Genomic DNA, 21003 nt, shown 5'->3' on the forward strand with positions numbered 1-21003 from the left:
CATTTTTTTTTACAGTGGCAAGGAATTGGAAATTGAGTGGATGGCCATAAATCGGGAAATGGCTGAATAAATTATGGAATATTAATGTAATAGAATATTATTGTTCTATCAGAATGATGAGCAGGCTTATTTCAGAAATACATGGAAAGACTCACATGAAATGAGTGAAATAAGCAGAACCAGGAGAACACTGTACACAGTAACAGCAAGATTATTTTTGATCAACTATGATACACTTAGCTTTTCTCAGTAATAGTGATCCAAGAAAATTCTAATAGACTTGGAATAGAACCTGCCATTCAAATCCAGAAAGAGAACTATGGCAACTCAATGAGCATCTAAATATACATTTTCACCTTTGGTTTGTTTGGTAATTTTTTCTCAAGATTTTTCCCTTTTGTCCTGATTTTTATTTCACAACATGACTAATAAAGAAATGTGTTTTAAATGATTGTACATGTATAGATTGCTTGCTCTCTTGGGGAGAAGGGAGGTAAGAGAGAGAAGGTAAAAGAAAATTTGGAACTCAAAATCTTACAAAAAATGTTGAAAACAATCTTTACACATAATTGTAAAAATAATATACTACTGAAAAACTTTTTAAAAAACTTTGGCTCTAGGATTTAAATAAAAAGGATGTTTTTGAGAATTTTCTCTGGCTATATATTAAGAGTATTACTACTATGGTTCAGAAAGGACACATTATGGATAGTGAAAATGGTAAAGGCTGGGCCTTACCCTGCATAGTAAAATAAATAAATGTTTTATAAGTTGCCTGTTTTACAATATACAGATGCCACTCCCCCTCCACCTTTTTACAAATATTCAGAACTTTGTTCATTCCAACTCATTCATATAATGAATGCAAGCTTTATTATAGTATTTATCATAAATACCAAAAAAATGATACTACATTTAGTTGCCTGCTGGCTTTCAACACTTTTGTCACTGACTTACAGATGCTTTCCCCATACAAGAAGAAAAACAAAGGATCTCACTTAAAACATGGTGGTGTATTTCCCTTTGTTTTCTGTAACATACCTAGAATATTCTCTCTTCAATTCCAACTACTGAATTCCCTGTCTTTCTTTTAAGTCACATTCAAAATCCCATATTTTATAGGAAGCCTTCATTTTCATAATACTAACATTTCTGTTATTTCCTATTTATCCTGTCTATATCTTACTTTGTATATATTTGTTTGCATGTTGTCTTCTCCATTAGATTGCAAGCTCCTTGAGGGAAAGGACTTTTTCTTTGCTTCTTTTTGTATTCCAGCACGAAACACGTAGGCATTTAATAAAAGTTTATCAAGTTATTTATTTCATAAATCTCTAGCATAATTACCTATAATGTTTCCCAAAAAATCTTACTTTTGTAGGAAGTAAAGATTGTGAGAACTCACAGAAAGATTATGAGAAAACATTTGAGTGACCTTAGACCATATGACTTTATAAGGTCCAAATTACCTTTGGATCAAAGATTCAAGCTAAATGTAAAAATGAATTTAACACAATTTTTGCCCTTTTCCATGGTATCACTATACGAATTACCCAGAAAACAAATGAATGTTATCATGAATCACAATGGCAATAATACAGAGATGTGCAGAGTCAGAAATAGCGAAAATCACATCCTTTGGGAAATCAGATTTCTAAATGCTGAAACCTGTTCAATAAACTGAGAAGGAAGCTACTGAGATATACCATAAACGTACAGTGAAACATTAAAATGGAATATAAAGGGCAGCTGCAATATAATTTTGTATACCTACAGCACTTCCATCCTTTTAAAAATATATCTTAGGAACATAAAAATTAAGCTACAGGCTGTTTAAGTGTAAAGCTATTGATAGAACATGACTATAGTTTTTTTTTTTTTCCCCCAGACACTACTATGCAAAAATTCATCTTTTAGCAAATGTATCATTTCTCATGACAGTTCCTCACTACAATTATAAGAGGAATCCTAACTCAATTTTGTATTCTTATTTACTATCACTAGCCTCACATGTATACACATGTGTGGGCAAGCATGCACATATCCATATAGAGAACTGATTACATGGCACTCCACATATTGAAGAAATGTGTTTAAAAAAAAAAAAAAAGCAGATGACCATTTTCTTGAGCAAAGCAATCACACACACACACACACACACACACACACACACACACACACACACACACATTCTCTGTGAACTCTAAAAGGCAGTTAACTATGTAATGGTCATATCTTCCAGCCTGTGAATGAACTATTTCAGTCAGCAGCCTAAATTATGCCGTTCCAGAGCCATTTTCTAACCACACCCTCTACTGTCAGCCAACTCCCAGCTGACATCAAGCTTCAATACTTAGAGCCCTGTCCCTTAGCAACACCTGCACTCAACAAAACCATTGGTTATTCCCAGCTGCTTTTTGTCTTTCTTCCAGCTGATCAGCCAAGGATGATTTCAAAACAGGATTCAGAATCTCTACAGGCTCTTTCTACACCTTACCAACCTTGTCACTCTTTGCAAAGCCCTCGAAATCTCAGGATGTTATCCTTGTTATTCTCAGTCACTATCAATAAATGCTACTTTCAAAAAAAGTGTTCCTTGGCTTGGATGTCATAAACAGTATTTTGAAGCTGAGACTATTAAGTATAATAACAATTTACACTTTTAAAACACCTCATATGTCTGTTATCCTACTGGATCTTCACAACCTATCAAAATGAATAACACATGTTCTAGTATCCTTATATCACAAAAGAGGGAGCTGAAGTTCAGAGCCCTAAGCAACTTGACCAAATATAGCAGGAATACAAGAAAATCAGGACTTGAGCCTACCTTTTTTTCACCTCTAAGACAAGTGATATTTCCATTACCCCAACCTGCTTCAAGCTTACATCCTTTAAGCTTAGAAATTGGTGGAAAAGGAGCTAAAGTGTCCACTTAAACGGGAAGTTAACTACCAGCATCAATAGAATAGAACAGGGAGCAATGAGTCAAAGAAACAAGGAAAAGATTATCCTATCAGAAAATAATCTGAAGAATCCAACATCAATTTGGCACCTTTAACCTTACTTCTTATTACTTCTACTCTGAAATAACTATGATCTTTCTAACTTCCTGAAAAGATACAAGAGCAATAACCATGCTGTCAAGACACCAGATTTCTAGTTCTGGCTCGACGGCTCTTTGACTTTAATTTCTTTGGACCCCTGCATAAATAAACTTCAAAAAAACATTATGAGATGAGAGAAAATAGGACAATGTAAATTATTTCTTTTGCTTTGACAAATCCAAGATATTGAAAGAATTTCTCAAATAACTATTTAATTTTTGTTTGTGCTTTTTCAATAGAAAACAGGCAAACATGAAGTATAGTCAGTAAGGTGGCACAATAAAGTACTACTTTTGGAGTCAGGAAGACCTGAGTTCAAATTCTGCCTCAGACTGTAGCCTGTGTGATTCTACACAAGACACTTAACTTCTGTTTCCCTCAGTTTTCTCAACTGTAAAATGGGGATAATAGCCCCAAATCTCTCAGGTTGCTGTGAGGATCAAATAAGCTAATATTTGTAAAGTGCTTAGCACAGTCCCTAATGTATAGGATGGGCTATATACATGTTAGCTATCATTATTTTTAATTATTAGTAAAGAGTGGCATAATGGTATTTACAGTGAAATTATCTGGTCTCCCTACCTCTAATACCTTGCCTTTTCAATCAATCCATTATCCACACTACTGCCAGGATATAGCCTCAATTTCTAAATCTGTAAATGAGAGAACTAGATCATTTTAAAGATACTCTCCAGATTCCGTGACCTAAGAATCTCATCTGCATAAGGCATAATTGTGATTATATCATTTCCCTGCCCCCAACTTTCCATACTGCCTGCCAAATACAGTCAAAGTACTTCAACCTGGCAGTCAAATATTTTCACATTTCAACTGCAACCTCTCTTCTAATGGAACATGTCTAATTCACTTTTTTTATGAACAGAATGAGGAACAAAAAAAAAAAAAATAAGTTAAGTAATTTGGTCAGAATCATATAGCAAATCACCCTGTTGGGGCAAAATTTTGAAGTTAAAGATTTAAAACTGTATCTGTTTCCTCATCTGTAAAAATGGGGTCAGTAACACCCACCATGCCTACCTCACAGGGCTACTATCCAATGAGATATATTTAACCTTAAAGAGCTAGAGAAGAGCCTTAATAGGCTACGAGTACCTTGAAAGTAGCAACTTTTATTCTTGTCTTTCTCTCTGTAACCCCCATAATGTCTGACATAAATCAAAAACTTTATAAATATTTGTGGTATTGAATTGAAATGACATTTTCATTTTGCTTTCAATCTTTAGAAAGGTAATAAATTATATATTGATATCTCTTATGTACATTTTAAACATCAATACTTTCGGTACCTTAATCCCATAAAGTATCAATGTTAAAGACTAATTTTTTTCCAGATATATGTGTTTTTCTTTCCTCTGTTAAATTGTCATTTTGTTATTTCCTGCCTATATTTTGAACTTTTCTCGGTCTCATCTTAGTAATTTTTTTTCTATCCTCTTCAGTGTTTATAACATTTCCCTTTACAGAATTATTGTTCTAGCTTCTTCTGTGGAGTCACTGGTGAAGTAATTTAATGAGAATAAAAGATTCTTACAATCCAGCATCTGAACACATTTAATAAACAGCAATCCACCCAATGTCTAAGATTCTAATAACATTAAAGCTTGAGTCCCAAGTCTCTAAGCTTCCTCTGTGCAGGTGCCTGATGTCATTAAAAGACATGCCTAACAGCACAATGGGGAGAAGATGCTTAGACGCATATTTCTTCTCTAAAGTGAAGTAAACTCTAAGGAATATGTAAAAGGAAAACACCTAAGCTTCCTGGTCTTGGTGAGTTCAAGTAAAAATGGTAAATAGGCACAGCCCCTCCAATCAACACTGGATTGAAAGAGTACTAAGTTTCTTTCCTTAATAAAATTATTTTGGAGAACATTACTGTGTCCTGGAAACTGGATGAGATCAGTAAACTCTATGTGCACTATAACACAAACTATACTCTCAAATTGAACCAGATTTACATTCAAAAGATAACCAGTAAATTAATGAATAAAATTTGAAACTGCTTTGAGCAACTAGTGAAGTAAAAATAAGAGCACAGAGAAGAATTTCTGCAAAAATGATTATTTACATGATAACTTTATTATATATTTTAAAGGAATAGAAAGTTGTATATAATAGATTTGCAGTTTCATATGCAATCACCTTTTTTATTATGTTATGAAAATCCTTTTTTATTTCATAAATTAAAAATAAATTTTTTTTAAAGTTCAGAGAGCAGTTTTGGTTGAGTCTTAGGGTGAGAAACTGTACTAGAAACAAGAATTTAGATGACTTTAAAGAAATGAGTGTAGATTACTTTTTTTTTAATTTGTAAAGACAAGAAAATTTGAGGAAATAGTAAAGTAAAAGATTTTTGTTTTTCTTTTTTGTATAGTTGTTTTTTTTTTTTTTTAAAGAAGTTTAGGCATATTTGTAGGTGGCTGGGAAGAACTCAGTAAATATAGAGATTGAAATATAGAGTAAATAGAGAGATGCAAGGGGAAAAAGTGATTAAATAGGGGAAGCTTCCAGAAAAGTCAGGCTCAAGGACACAAAGAGGAGGGATGGCCTTGCCACAGGAAAGGGTTACCTCTTCCCTGGTCAGAATGGGGAATGATATGAAAAAGACTAGGGATGGGGAGTAAAGAAACTCGCAGATGACCCTGAGATGGTATTTTTGTGCTTTTCCCCTCTTTTGTTCTCTTTACTTGTCATCAAGGTGGGGGGTGGGGGAGAAGCATTCTAATTTTTTAAACTTCCTCAAGTACCAGGCAGTGATACCTATTATTTTTTAAGTTAACCTAAGACATTGCAAGATAAAACTTTATGCAAGGAAAAATACAAAATTAAGTACCTAAAAGTCAAAGAAACATCTGAAGATTGAAAATAACAATATAACACAAAAATGGTTTTCTGGGCAGTTGTCACAAGATATGAATAATAATTTCCTCAAGATCACTGCTACCGTTTTTCAAAAGTGATTCTTTGGGATTTCATTTCTTTATGCAAGTTTAATAAATTTTGTTGACTTGAATTTCTCTAGCAAGAAAAGCGCTCATCAGCCAACTCACAGGAGTGCTGTGAGTATTAATAAAAGATAACTTTAATGTTTAAAGTGTTAAGTGACATTAGGAGCACTTTCAGAAGTCAGCATATGTTCTTTGAAGAAAAAAAGGCACAAAGAGGGTTTGAGAAACAAACCTAGAAATATTAGGAGCTTCATATACAAAGTAGTTTCTTCTAAGGATTTGTCCAAATCACACAACCTCTTTTCATAGTAGTTAAATTAGTGTATTAAGTATTCTTTGCTTCAAAGAGGCTTTATGAATCTGTGATCTAATACTCCTCAAGTCCTCTAATTGAGAGCACTAAGACTAGTTCTGGTTTCCCTGACCCAAGAAAATTCAATTATTAAGCAAAAATAGTCAACCCTTTAAGTGAGAAAAGGCAACTCAGCAGGCAATAATGCTTTTCAGTTTTATAAACAGCTTAATCAGTTTATTTCATGAATGATAGGCTAATAGTATTATTTGATTAAAAGGATAAATATCCTATTTCCTCTTATTTCTATACTTTATAGTAAATGCATAAGGTGCCTGTAAAATTACAAAAAGGCTAAACTGAAATGTGTAACTTCTTCAAATGGCAAATAATAGCTCTAAACATCACTCATAGGAGAAAACACTAACACTATAAATCCCAAATTACAGTGAAAACTATTTGCTTTTTCTAAATTCTAGTATTTAAAATTCCACTGGGCAGACTAATATTAATCATCTGGCTTTTTTAATAGTATAAAATGGCCAAATGGCAATTTTTCTTCTAAAATGATAAAGTGAACTCTCAAAGTAAAAAATAAAACAGTGCTAAGAGATTAGCATTAACCTGACATTTTTATCCAATTCTGCTGTGAAAAATTAGGTTCAACTTTATTGGAAGGAATCCAAGAAAATCTATAGTTGTTAGAGAAAAACGAAAGCTAAGAATTAAACTTCTCAAAAACATTTAAAGCTCAGAATCAGTTTCTCACTGTGACTAAACAAAAATTGAAAGATAGTAGCATGCATTTCTTTGTTGTCCTAAACAATTCCAATGAACATGGATCCTAACACATGAAATTAAGTAATGAAAGCATTTTGCAAACCTCAAAGTGCTATACAAAATTTAAGCTATTATTTTTTATTGACACAAATGATAATAATTCTTAATTCTTATTCAATATTCTTAAACAAACCAAATTCCCAATGAAGTACCTAGGAAATTTGTCTTCATGTGAACTCAATTCAGAAAAGAGTTCCTAATAATTTTAATATATTTACAAGACCCAATTCATTTGCTATATTTCTCACTACCATGAATTTCATTTCCTTTAGTCCTTCTCTCTTTCCACAAAAGTATTACAAAAGTAATTTGTATCCCTAAACTAGGAACTTGTGATTTCTACCTAAAGACAGATAAGATCACTCACGACCAGGATCAGTCCCACAATGACTACAATGACCTCTCTTCAAGCTTTTTTGATTTAGGATTCCCAGAGCTGACAAGTAATTTCTAATTTGACAGCTTAAGCCCTGTGCAAGAATTCCTTGCAAGCTATGCTCTTCCCATTAATTATTCCAGTCCTTGAATAGGGAAGTTGTGGAATTTTAAGATAGCCATGCCAATCATGGCAACTCCTTTTGTTTTCCAAGATCCTCCTATGTATTCAGCTTGGCTTAATCTGCTGCTTTCTCCAGTTTCAAAGCATGAATGAGATACTGCCACTGTACCTCCAGAAACCCAGGTTTCTGGTGTTCCTCCTTAAGGGTATTGGTCATGCCTGTTATAATGATGATGAGCAAAACTGCTGTTCAATCTAAAGCACTAGCTTTTTCATTTTTTCAAACAATTTATAGCTGATAATGATGAGGAGCCAAAGAAAAGAGACAAACCAGTTCTTTTAATACTTTTACTACTTAAGAAAGTATAGTTAGCTTGTCATGAATTGGACTGATCAAAATATTGTCTGGGGATTAAGTGTTTATTCAGGTGTGGTATGTTAACTCTTTAAAGGACATAGGGTATCATTTAATGTTCTCAAAATAATAGTCAATGACAAGCCAATATTCTAAAAGGTATGAAAGATGTCCTAACCTTTTTCAAAGTATAGGTCTTCTGCTTAAGATAAAGCTTTAAGAACAGCTTGGTTGGTGCAGTGAAAAGAGAAAAGAAAGTTTCAGGGAAGGTATTTTCATTGAAGACAGTGAGAAAAAAAATTGTTCTTAATTTTAAAAATTAAAATTTTGTTTAAAAAAAATTTAGGAGTCAGTAAATATGGGGGTATTTGGTGGAGGCTGAACAAAAAACTATGGGAAGGGGAGCACAGTGGCAGCTGACAGCTCCTTGATTAAACAGGTCAAGCTTCAAAGTGCCAATTAACTGGGTGAAAAGCCATGATTTACCTCCTTGAATGAACATTGTATGTCAAAAGGCATTATGCTTATTCTGCTTTACCACAGAATTCAAGAGTAAGAAATGGACATAGAAAATATAAAATATCATATATTATCTGCACATGGAATTATATAAGATTATCATAATGCAGCACCTGATTTCATATGTTTATCTGCACATATAAATCATATGTATATGTGTGTACATATACACATATTGCCTTACCTCTGTTTTCCTGACTTTAAAATGGGGCTCATAATCATGTTCTTGGCCCTGACTAGCTTAAATCTTTTGTGTCTCAAAACAGAGTATGTATGTGAATGCAAATTTGTAAACTATGAAAATATAAAATACTAATACTACTTTTTTAATTTAAGAGAAACTACTATTTCCTGTTCTTTATTGATAAAGAAAATGGGTACTCATAACTTATATGGTGTTCTCAAATAATTTCTGTAGCTATTTAGGTATAGAATATGCCTTCATAATAAAGGCATTCATTGCAAAGTCTTGTTCTTTGAAAGACTGTATTTCTGCACAGCCAATGCAAACATTATTTCCACATGGAATTTATAACATAAATGTAATATTCATGTTAATGTGAATGCACTTCAGACTACATAATAATTGTGGTATGTTCACATTTTTTAAATGGCAAATGTCATTACATGTTTTGTTGGTTGCAGCTGACAAAGTGAGTAAATCCAGTTCAATGACTAAAATGCTACTTTCCATTTTTGAAGAATATTTAACTAAAATTGGAAAATGATGGAGAAGCAAGTAGACAAATTAAACCACAGAAGTTTACAATGCTTCTTTAAATATTTAGCTACTACTTGGAAAGTAATCTGTTCCAGTTAACAAGCACTGAACCCAGAGGACTAGTTTAATCCAAGGAGATTAATTATAGCTGCATAAGAGTTTAAAGTTTTTATTTAATGCATCTGTATAAGTTTGAAAGGACAGGGAAAGATGGTGATTATGTGTTGAAAGGGTGGGGAAGGGAAGTAGTAAGGAAGGGGAGAATATCAAGAAGAAAGGAATGAATCTTTCAAGTGTGAAAGAAGCTGCTTCCTGAGCTTAAGAGTTACAGTTGCCCAGAAGAGAACACCAGCAGAAAAGTGTCACTAAGGGTAATTTATACAAAAAAAAAAAAATTAATTAATCAAAAGAAACGGAGAAATGTGCAACAACAAGAACAAGATACATTTGTGAGAGTATGCATAGATCGAGTAGATTTAACAAAAACATTAAATAAATATGAGGTCTTACCTGGTAAGGATTCTGGGGCTCCTTCCTCAAAGCTGTCATCAGCCCCCTCCTCTCCCATCCCAGAGGTCAATGAATCCTCAGGCGCCGAGGCAGACCCAGGACTGCTGGGCTGGCTAGTAGAACCCGAGTCCCCTTCACTGGTGGAGCCATATCGCTCTCGCTGTGCTGTAGCCCCGCTCTCACTGCAGGTCCGACGATCTTTTCGATGTACCCTGGAATGGAGCACCATTTGGTGGTATGTGCGGAAAATCTTTCCACATTCAAAGCATTCAGTTGACTTATTATTCTGGGTTGCCCGGCGACTCTGGCGGGAAGATGGTCTGTAATCTGTATCACCCTGAACTACAAAGCAGTTGTCCCCTAGTTGAACACCTCCAGACTTATCTGAGCGCCCTCCTGAAAAAGTCTTCCTCTTGGGATTGCCAGAAGTCTGGGAATCTTGGTCCCGCTTGCGCTTCTCCTGGCTCACAAGGATGTACTCCCTCTTGTCTTTGTCATAAGTGACATCTGCATCTGCCAAGGTTTCATCCCATCCTCCATACTTCAGGTATTCTGAAGGTTCTGCCACTTTTCCTTTGGTGGCCAACTGCCAAGCCTGGTAACTGTTGACAGGATCCAGTTCTGCAACTCTTTTTCCAGACTGCCCACTTGTAACTTTATCTCCCCCTCCAGATGGTCTCAAATTCAGGCACTGTAAGAAAAACTGCTGTGTTTCAGAAGGGTCGAAGCTTCCAGGCACTAACCCTTGGGTTTTGTCTTGGATTCGAATCCCTTCCACCTTGCGGTGTACAGCATTATGGACTTTTAAGCTCTCAAGGTTTGTAAACAAGTTCCCACACTTGATGCAAACTTCATAGAGGGACAAGCCAGTCACAATAGTTTCTTCCTGAATCACATTATTGATAGTAGCTATCGGATCCAAATCACTTTTTGGTTTGTTTTTGTTCCCAGTTTTGGGGCCATGAGATTTCATGTGATTTTTGAGAAACCAAGGCTCTTTAAATCTCCTTCCACAAATATGGCATCCATGGTCAAATGAGCCCCTGTGCTTCTTCATGTGAGCTTTAAGGAACCAGGTTTGACTAAATGCCTGACCACATACTTCACAAGGAAATTCCCCAGGGCTGAGCTCATTCTTGCCATTCTCCACATAAGTCTCCCCATTTGGAATCTGAGCTGTGATATGGTCCTTTTCAATGTGGTTCAATAATGTCTCCTCTCTCAAGGTCATATAGTTGCACAGCCTGCATTTGTATGGCTTGTGGACCTGATGTATATGCTGTTCAAGTTCTTTCTTTCTCTCAAACTTGGTTTTGCAGAAAGTACATTGGAACATGGAGATCTTATCCTCTTCAGCAGCAGAGGCATCAGTTCCTGCATCTTTCTTGCTGCTTCTCAGCAAGATTTTGCTGTTTTCCATCTGGGTAGCCCCATTCAATATCTTGTTGCATGCTGAGGTGCTCTTAGTAGGACTAGTACAGCCATCAAGACCCTCAGACACACCCATCTCTCCAAGTTGCGACTCTCCCATCTCAGATTCATGTCCTTGACTTAGAGTTCCTGTACGATGGCTCCGAATGTGAATCTTCAAGTTACCTTTTTGGGAAGCTCTGTGGTCACAGTAAGGACATTTGTATGGCTTCTCCCCAGTGTGCTTTCTCATGTGTTGTGAAAGGGAGCTCTGAAAGGGAAAGCTTTTGCCACAGATGCAGCAGCTGTGGCACAAAGACCTATCTCCATCCACTTCATTGCTCTTATTTGCTTTACTGGGACTAGAGGCTCTTCTCAATTCCATTTCTGCCTCTCTGTGGCGATCCATCTGTACTACTGCACCATTAGCTGTGAAGGGGAAAAGGGCGAACTTCTGTCCAATAGTGGCAGGTAGAGTTGTGCTTTGGATCATGCAGTTTTGAAGAGCAATTGTGTTATCTTTTCTTTTTCAAGTGATATTTTCCCTCTCCAAAGATAAAAGATGTTCCCAGTACGATTATGTTCAAGCATGTTCTAAGCGAACCATATAGAGGATGGCAATAAGCACCTGAAAAAGGAAAAGCATATGAAAACTAATGTAAACTCAATTTCAAATGTAAGTATGCTTCATATTCAATGGACAGCCCTCTAATTTCCCCTAATTCAAAAATATTATTCCATTTCTTAAAAAAAAAAAAAAAAAAAGCAAACAGGCAAACAAAATCAAATAAATGTCCATTCAAATATTCATTTCCCTTAAAAATGAATGTGCTATTCATAGAGATTGCACACAATAATTACCATTAAAAATGTATCACCGTCTAAGCAAGTGCTAAGGCAATAAAGAAATTTGCCCCTGTGAGAAAAACCTAGGCTACCAATCAGACGAGTAGAAGAAAAGAAAAAAAGCCAGGTGATGCAGTAGGTAAGTGCTGGGCCTGAAATCAGGAAGACTTGAGTTCACAATTGGCCTCAGACACTTACTAGCTATGTGACCCTGAGCAAGTCACTTAATCCATTTTGTCACACAGATTTTGTGACAAAAATTTTGTCACAGTTTCCTCTTCTATAAAATGAGCTGAAAAAAAAAATGGCAAACCAGTCTAGTATTTGCCAAGAAAACGCCACATGAAATTACGAAGAGTCATAATTGAAACAATTAAACAACAGCAAATGACATTTACCAGTTCTGTAATTTTGAGCAAGGTACTCAATCTTATTCTGTGCCTCAAAATTCCAATCTGTAAAATGGATATAAGACTTGCACTGCCTACCTCAAAGATTTCTGAGACTTAAGTGAGATAATACATGTAAACTTCAGACCATTAGGTCAGTTGTAATTACTATAATTAAAAGAAAAGAGACAGATGAATAACATGAACAATCTATAGGATAAAACTGCATAATAAATTTGCCAGTGCATTACAAATATAAGGTATAATTATTCTATAGAGTAAGGTAATAAGTAACCCAGCAAATTAGAACAAACTAGAAAAAATAGAGACCTGAGTTCAAATTTAGCTTCTGACTTTTACTGGAAGTGTGAAAACTGGCAAATCACTTAACCACTTTAAGCTCTGGAATTCAGAATTCAGTTGAAAGAGACATAATAATACCTACAGTACTGACTTCACAAGATTGATATGAAGATCAAAAGAAATATTTATATGAAAGCATTTTGCAAATCTTTATATGATATGTAGATGTCCAGTTATTATTTAAATAAGGAGATTATTTAACTAAGTAGAGTCATTATGGTATCAATTAATCTAGCAATAAACACTTAATTAAGCACCAATTCTGTGCCTAGTACAAAGTACTAAGTACAAAGAACTTAGATAGAAAAAGAAACAAAAGAAAACTCCTGACCTCAAGTACCTTACAATCTAATAAAGGAGTAGACATATAAACAAGTAGATATACAAAGCAAGCTATATGCAGCATAAATATAAAAATAAAAGAAGTAAGGCATTGAAATTAAGCAGAGTTAGGGAAGCTTCTAGTAAAAGTGAATAGAACAAAGCGCTGCCTTTGTTACTAAATGAAAGTAAATGAAAGTTTGCCTTGAGGGCAAAATAAATTTTTTAAAATTTATTTAGAAGAAAGAAAATCTAGGTCAAAAGCCTGAATCTGCTATTTCTCACTAACTCATTTCATCTCTCTGGAGCTCAGAATGCTTACCTGTAAACAGAGCTGGCTAGACTAGATGATCCCTAAAGTCTCTTTCAATCTTAAATGTAAATATTATGGAACATATACACAAAATAGCTATTCAAAAATCGATATTTTTTCTGTAAATGACCAGATCACTTCAGTGTAAATGTTAAAAAAAAAATTGTGATCTTCAAAAATCATTACTAAAACATTTGAAAGATGGGTATAAACAATGGGACTATCAATATACAATTGAATGGGTGAGAAACAGAGTAAACAAAACAATGAGTAAAATAAAAAAATACTTGTAAAATATTCAAATTTTAATAACCTTATTTAGATGAGTTTTTTTTTAAAAAAGGAAAAATAGTATAAATTGTTACTGTTTGGGCAGTGTGTTTATTTTACATTTCTCAAGTCAGAATTAATAGCCTGAATAGTTGTTTATAGCCCCTAATGATTCTCTACATTTGGACAAAACTTTTAAAGATGTAAGACTACATTTTTAACAACATATTGTTAAAATACATATTTTATTAACAAATGTTTATTTAACTGAATTAAATTGACACCAAGAAAATAATTAACTGAAATGTCTTTGACATAATATATGTAAGGTACTTTGCAAACCTTCAAATGCTATATATAAATGTCAACTGTCATTATTATTACATCGTGTTAATTTTATTTAAGAGTCAAAGTTTTCTACAGAGCAGATGGCCTGAAACTCACTTTGAGCCTTCAGTATTACTACTTTATTTGATTTAGCACTTCCTGTTCAGAACATAAGAACAACGTGTAATAAGTTTAATATTCTGATTAAAACAGAAATAGTCTGAGAAAATGTACAACATGTCTTAACAAGATGTCCTAACGGTCAGTTATTAAGCAATACTAAAATGCTTTTGCAAACATGAGTTTTAAAGTACTATAATAAATTCATCTATTAAAAGAACTATAACATTATTATATTTAGTAAACTTTTTTTTAAAAAAACAGACATATATAATATACAAACATATATACAACATACACATATGTACTCAATATATACCCTGACAAAAACTGTCACTATATGTGACATTCACTAGCTTTTACCATCTGCCTTCCCTTCCCCCCACTGCCACCACTCTTTAGCCACCAAAATTGGGAGGAGAGACCATATGTCACCCCTGTAACTAATGAGATAAGAGAAAGAATATTGGTTGACAGAAATGAAGGCAACTTGTAACCCACAGTCTTTGGGAGGATAGGCAAGAAATTTCCCAGAAGTATCCACTCACAGATGAGAATAGTAGTTGATAGTCATTGCCTGCTACTTTTTTACAATGTTTTAATCAGTGTTGAGGATGACAAGAGTTCAGCCACCATTTCTGCATGATTAGTGAGCTCTCCTATAAGGAGAGAATTCTTCTAAATCTTTGTGACTACACAAGCTATGTAGTTTCAATATAAAAGAAACACTTTTTAGAATTTTATTTTTCAATTTTTCTAAGCATCAACCTATTTTTCCTTAGGTTTCTACTATATTAACATCATTCATCTTTAAGTGGCAAACTCAATCCACAGTAAAGACAAAGTAGCTTCATTCAGCATACTATTTACTTTAATATATAATACAAAATTAAGTCAACTCATTACTGTAAACACAAGAGCAAAAAAAGTTACGACATATAGATACAAATGACCAAAATTTTCTGATATAAAAATCAAGAAAATGGTAGAAGAGAATTATTTATTCCATCACTTAAGGTTTGTTAAATGTGTTATTGAATTCTGTTATCAGTATAAACATAAAGCTGAACAGTTCTTAAAAACAGCACTTTAAAATTAAATTTACTTTTACAAAAAGTAATTTTCTGATAATTTGTTTTAATTGCAATTTATCGTTATATAATCATTTTTATTCACAAAAGCATCAGTTTCAGCTGCAACTCTTGTCTCTAGGACTGAGCTTCAAAAAAAATTTTTTTTATCCATTAGACATCTTGAATTAAAAATATTCAACTTTTAAAGTGAGATATTTTTAATATCTAAATTAAGGACCAAATCTGATAATCTCACACTGTTAAAGGAGAATCATATAACCTCAGGTGGTTGAGGAACCACATGTGCATCAACTATACAAAGAAAACATGAAACCAGCTCTCTGACCCCCAAAATTAGTGTCTCAGAACTAATTTGAAAGGACAGAACTACTGGACACATGGCCTTATTCTATTCAGCATGTAGTTTTTGTCCATGAAACCAAGACAATAAAGTAACCTATTAATAAAACAAGAAGGCAAGGCTGAGGGAGAAAACTCACTCAACCAGTTGGTAATAAATAAGAACCAATACAAATTTTCACCTTAAAGTCAAAATGGATTTTCAGTTGAAAAGGTTAAAAATAAATGATCTGAAATAAGAGCTCTCTGGCTATTCTTTTTTTTTTTTTCTTTTCCTAACCCCTATACTAAAAAACAAAATAAAACAAAACTATACACATAAATTAAGACAAACGAAGAATAAGGAGGAAATACCCAAAAATATATTCATTGAAAACTTTTTTCTGACCCAATCTGATGTATACACCATGAAGGTCTGGGTCAGAACTAATTTTTTAAAATCTCTTTTTCTCTCTCTCCACTCATTCCAGCTAAAGAAGTTTCTCCTGCATGTCATGATGATAGTTAATAGCTAGCATTTATATAGCAATTTAAGTTTTACAAAGCATTTTCTCTCATTTGGGATTTTCAGAACAACTCTGGGAGATAAGTGAAGATAAAAAAGCACCTAACAGATAAGGAAACTGAGTCCCATTGAAATGTTAAGTTTCTTATGCAGGGCCACACAGCTAATATCTTAGTACTTCCTGATTCCAAGTCCAATACTCTATTCACTGTGCCATTTAATTTTCCCTAGTATCCCATGATATTTTATTATGAAAATCACTCGAAGTTAAATAATGTGCAAAAATATAGAAGTATTTTAACTTGTATTTTAATTGTAGTATCATATGCCTCATTTCCTCATCTATCAAAATGGGTCTATTGTGTTATCTGAACCAAAGCAATGTTACAAGGTCTTATTCCATGACCAATACAGATCAATTACATAATAAAAAGAGCTAGACTTGGAGTCAAAAGATAGAAGTTCAAATCCCAGCTCTATTCACAACTAACCTATGATCCTAGGAAAGTCGTCTGATTGCTCTAAGCCTTTTGGACAAGCCATTTAAACCATGAGGGCTACAGGTTTCTCATCTATAAAACAGGGAGGGGACAAAAAGGGGTGAGATGAACCTATACTATCTCTAAGATAGTAGATTCCTCCCAGCTCCAAATTTGTAAGTACTTGTACTATCTATCTTAAATTGTCCTGAAGCTCAAGTAAGCTAATGGAGAGAAAGAGTGCTTTTTTATAATAAAGAGTTGCACAAATGTGATATTACAATGGATGTGAAAGTACTTTAAAACAGAAGCTAGTCATTATTAAATGTAATAAATGCAATCAAATTTAAATACAATTTGTTATTACATAAATTTTATAAAATTATTGATATCAGTGTTGGGAAATAACCATAGAGATTAACTAGTTCAATTCCCTCATTGAACATGAGGAAACTGAGGTCCACACAAGTTAATTTAAATTGGTCTCAGACTGGTAACAGTCTAAAAGAATGCTAGCTTTCTTTTCTCTGCCAATAACAAAATATTTCTATTTGCAATCAGGACTAACAAAATCATTTAGATTCTTTACTAAATTTTAAAAAATCAACATGTGACCCATAGCTCTGAAACTTCTCTGAAATGATCTTTATTCCCCTCCATGTAGTATGGGTTTAATTCCTCCAAGAACTCCTAAAAGGTAATTTGATACTTTTCCTTTCAAAAGTCTTCCAATTAGGAAATACATTTTCATTTTATACTATACCCTGCCAGTTTAAAAATGGTGCCCCCAAACTAGCTTGTGACTGCATTTTGAAGGGCTGATCAAGTTCTTCATGAGGAAGTTAAAACTTATTTATTTATTCTATTTTAAATATATTACTGTTCACCCTTATCTCCCTGACAGAACTTACAGGTTGTCCTTGATCCCTCATCAGCACTTATAAAAATCATTCTATTTAGGAAAAATGTTTTTGAAGATTAATATTTAGTATAGAAAATTATGTAAGTGTATAAATGTGAGGGAGTGATAACAGTGACCAAGAAAATGGGCATAATCTGAGGAAAACAGTTTAAATGTAAAAGATACTTCCCATTGAAAAAACCAGACAAAATGATTACCTTTCCAAAGGCCACCACTAAAATGACCAAGTTTCTTAGAGGCCTTCTAAAAATGCATCCAAAAATTAATCTCCTCTAACTGACCTAAATGATTGAATCATCGTATCTTAGCAAAAAATAATGGAAATCAGTGAGTGTTTAAGATAGGGCTGAACCTTTTTCTTTATAAAGGTAAAAAGAAGTGTATTGTTATCAAAGCCTCAACTTAGCCCAACTAAAAGCCTTTATGAAAAGTGATTAGTCTTCCAAGTGATCTACATGGGGTAAAGTCGGGCAGAATTCAACCTTATCTGTAGGGGGCAATGGTTTACAAGTCAAAGACAATAAAGAAACACCACAAAACTCTATTCTATTTAAATGAACCCCACGACCAGAAAAACTCCCACTTTTATCTATCAGAATTGAAAGAGGTACAAGAAATGCATGTAGTTCTAACTTTTCTTGAAGGTAGTGAACTTCCAGGTCCATTACTCTTATAAAACTCATAAACACAACTTTTTTATACAAACTAGAATGAAAGAAAATTGTTGTTTAACAATTCAAGAGGAATGGGAAGTAAAAAGGTAGTATTTATATGTTTTCTAAAACACAATGACAGTATGACAACTTAAACCCATAAAACAAAATTAAAACACATTCTGTCATAATAAATCAGTTTTGTTATTATTATAACTTTTTCCAAAACTGAAATTGAGAACTTGCCAGACAAAACTGTACTTTAATTGTTTAGATATGAAAATGGTTTGCTGATTACTGTATGAAAATAGATTTCAAATGCTTTTATTATTTTTGTTAATTTCCCTTGAGATCTAACGAACAATTCAGAGTTATTTTTAGAAAACATTTTTCCAAATGTGGGAAAAGAAAAAGAAAGGCCACATTCAGCAAAGTGAAAATGAAACTTGAATTGAAATTTAAAATGGCATACAATAAACTCCCATGTTCATAAACATGAGTATATAAAGTTTCAGATTTCATGAATATTTTTATTTTATTAGACAATAGACACACCCTCCAAAAGGAATTAAGTGAAATTTAAAAGAGCTGTATTTAACATTTACTTTATTTGAAATGGCTATAATTCATAGTTAGAACCACCTAGCTAATAAATAACTACCTGGATTCAGGTAAGGACCTAAGGATAAGCATTAACTTTAGAACCTAGCACAACCCCTAAGACATATACTAAACAGTGCTTCAGTGGTCTAAGGAAATTAATGCAGTTTCTTAAACCATTTAGAGCAGTTTAGAGCACAGAACCTGAAGTCAAGAAGATCAGAGTTAAATTTGGACTTAGACACTCCTAGATGTGTGATCCTGGGCAAGTCTGTTTTTTTCTGCTTTATTTCTATTTCCTCTTCTGGAAAATGAACTAGAAAAGAAAACTGCAAACCACTCTAATATATTTGCCAAGATAATCCCAAATAGGATCACAAAGAGTCAGGACAAAAACAACTAAACAACAAAGTACCCAACCTGAGAATAACCTTAGTCGCTCATACTAAAAGGGAAAAACCTTATGTCAGACTTAAAACATTTCATTCCAAGAAGGAAAATGTAATGTGTAGCCAAAAGAATGTTTACTATTCAGAACAAGATCGTGAATTAGCTGTTAAGAAATGTGGAATGTGTAGAAATTCAGACACATTTAAAATATCATGGAAATAAAAGTTATAGGAAGTTAATGTATAGCCCAGGATGGTCTTTCCTATGTCATTCTAATGCTGCACTGGGTTTAAAAAAAATAGTGAGTATTTAATAAATGTTTGGTGGCTAACAAGAAGAGACAAGTATCATTTGATTGACATCATTTATGACAGGAAAATGAGGTAGGTTGGTGTTATAAGAACAGAAAAAAAAATTATATATAATATATGTACATAAATATGTATACACACACATATATATAGCCTAGTCACAGCACATTGGTTCATATTTCTATAATACTAAAAGAGCCTGAAGCATGAGGGAAGTAGTCTATGATACATTAGAGGAAAACTTGGAAGAGAACACACTAGAAGAGTCCTAAAGAAACTGATTATTAGGGCTACCCAAATCATACTTTCTAGTGAATAATTCAAGTCAATTCATTTTAATAAGCATTTATTATGTAATTAGTATTGTACTTGGCACTGGGGATACAAAGACAAATCAAACTTGTCCCTTCCTCCAGAGAGCTTATATTTCCTGGGGGTTAATTGAGGGGGTAGGAGATGTGGTAACAGTTATATAAATACAAGTAAACTAGAATGAAATTCCAATGAGGGGGAGGGAAAAGAAGAACACTAATTGGAGGAAGAATCAGGAAAGAACTGATATAAAAAGTTACATTTGAGATGATTTGATGGGATCTGGGGATCCACAAGTTCAAGAGGTGGAACTGAGTAAGTCAGAGGATTCCAGGCACCCTGAACACCCTGGTTTTGTAAAAGCATGGTGAAAGAAGATGAAATGTTGAGTACATGGACAGTTTATCTGGAATTTAGCATGCAGGTCCTCGTGTACAATAGAAACTATATGAAATCAGTGTAAAATAATAGGCTGGAACCAGATTGTTAAGGAGTTTAAACACCCAATGAAGGAATTTGCATTTTATTCCAAAAACAATAGGGAGCAACTGAAGTTTCTTGAGCAAGGGAGTAACATGGTCAGATTTAAACATTAGGATTATTAATTGGGCATCTCAATAAAACATGGTTTGAAAGAAGAAAGATTAAAGACAGGGAGACCAATTATGAAGGTATTGCAATATATCAGGAAGAATCAATCAAGGTCTGAACTAGGATATTTCTTAAGTAAGTAGAAGAAAAGGGATGAATAAGAGAAATGAAGAGGTAGAGCTGGACAATAGAGACTTGTTTCCTTATCCAGGACTTCACTTTTCCAAAGAAATTCTTATCTCTTTACAAATGTAAACTATTAATAATCAAACTGATTGAAGTTAAATGTATTTTGTCACTGGCAATATTCTTTTTTAAAGTGGTATCCTTTCTTAGAAACTACTTTTATTTTCTGTTTTCAGTAGCTAACAGCTTACTAATCAGCAAACTATCATGTACTGGCATAAGAAGAAAGTGAGAGAAGATCTTTTAATAGGAAGAATATTCCTAAATTTGTAGCAAATTTCAACATTGCAGAGTAAATTAGGATTATATAAAAGCTAAATGATTTTATTTATATTCACAGAACCAGCTAAGTTATTAATGCAATCAAAATCCCATTCAGACACTGAACCAGTTTTCATGGAAGGCTAACTTTCAAACATGCTCAATTATTTAGAGCCATCATTACATATACAT

General features: G+C 33.6%; 1 protein-coding gene across 2 annotated transcripts in view; it reads right to left on the reverse strand.

The window, feature by feature from the left end:
- Window positions 1-21003, reverse strand: part of ZNF516 (zinc finger protein 516) — a 143921-nt gene that overhangs the window by 76780 nt on the left and 46138 nt on the right. For both annotated transcript variants that reach the window (XM_051970544.1, XM_051970543.1), the window contains exon 2: window positions 9810-11847. In XM_051970544.1, the coding sequence (XP_051826504.1) occupies window positions 9810-11712 (1903 nt within the window). In that variant the 5' untranslated portion in view covers window positions 11713-11847. The remainder of the gene's footprint in view (window positions 1-9809; window positions 11848-21003) is intronic.

This window comes from Antechinus flavipes, chromosome 1 (genome assembly GCF_016432865.1).
Source record: "Antechinus flavipes isolate AdamAnt ecotype Samford, QLD, Australia chromosome 1, AdamAnt_v2, whole genome shotgun sequence".
Taxonomy (NCBI): domain Eukaryota; kingdom Metazoa; phylum Chordata; class Mammalia; order Dasyuromorphia; family Dasyuridae; genus Antechinus; species Antechinus flavipes.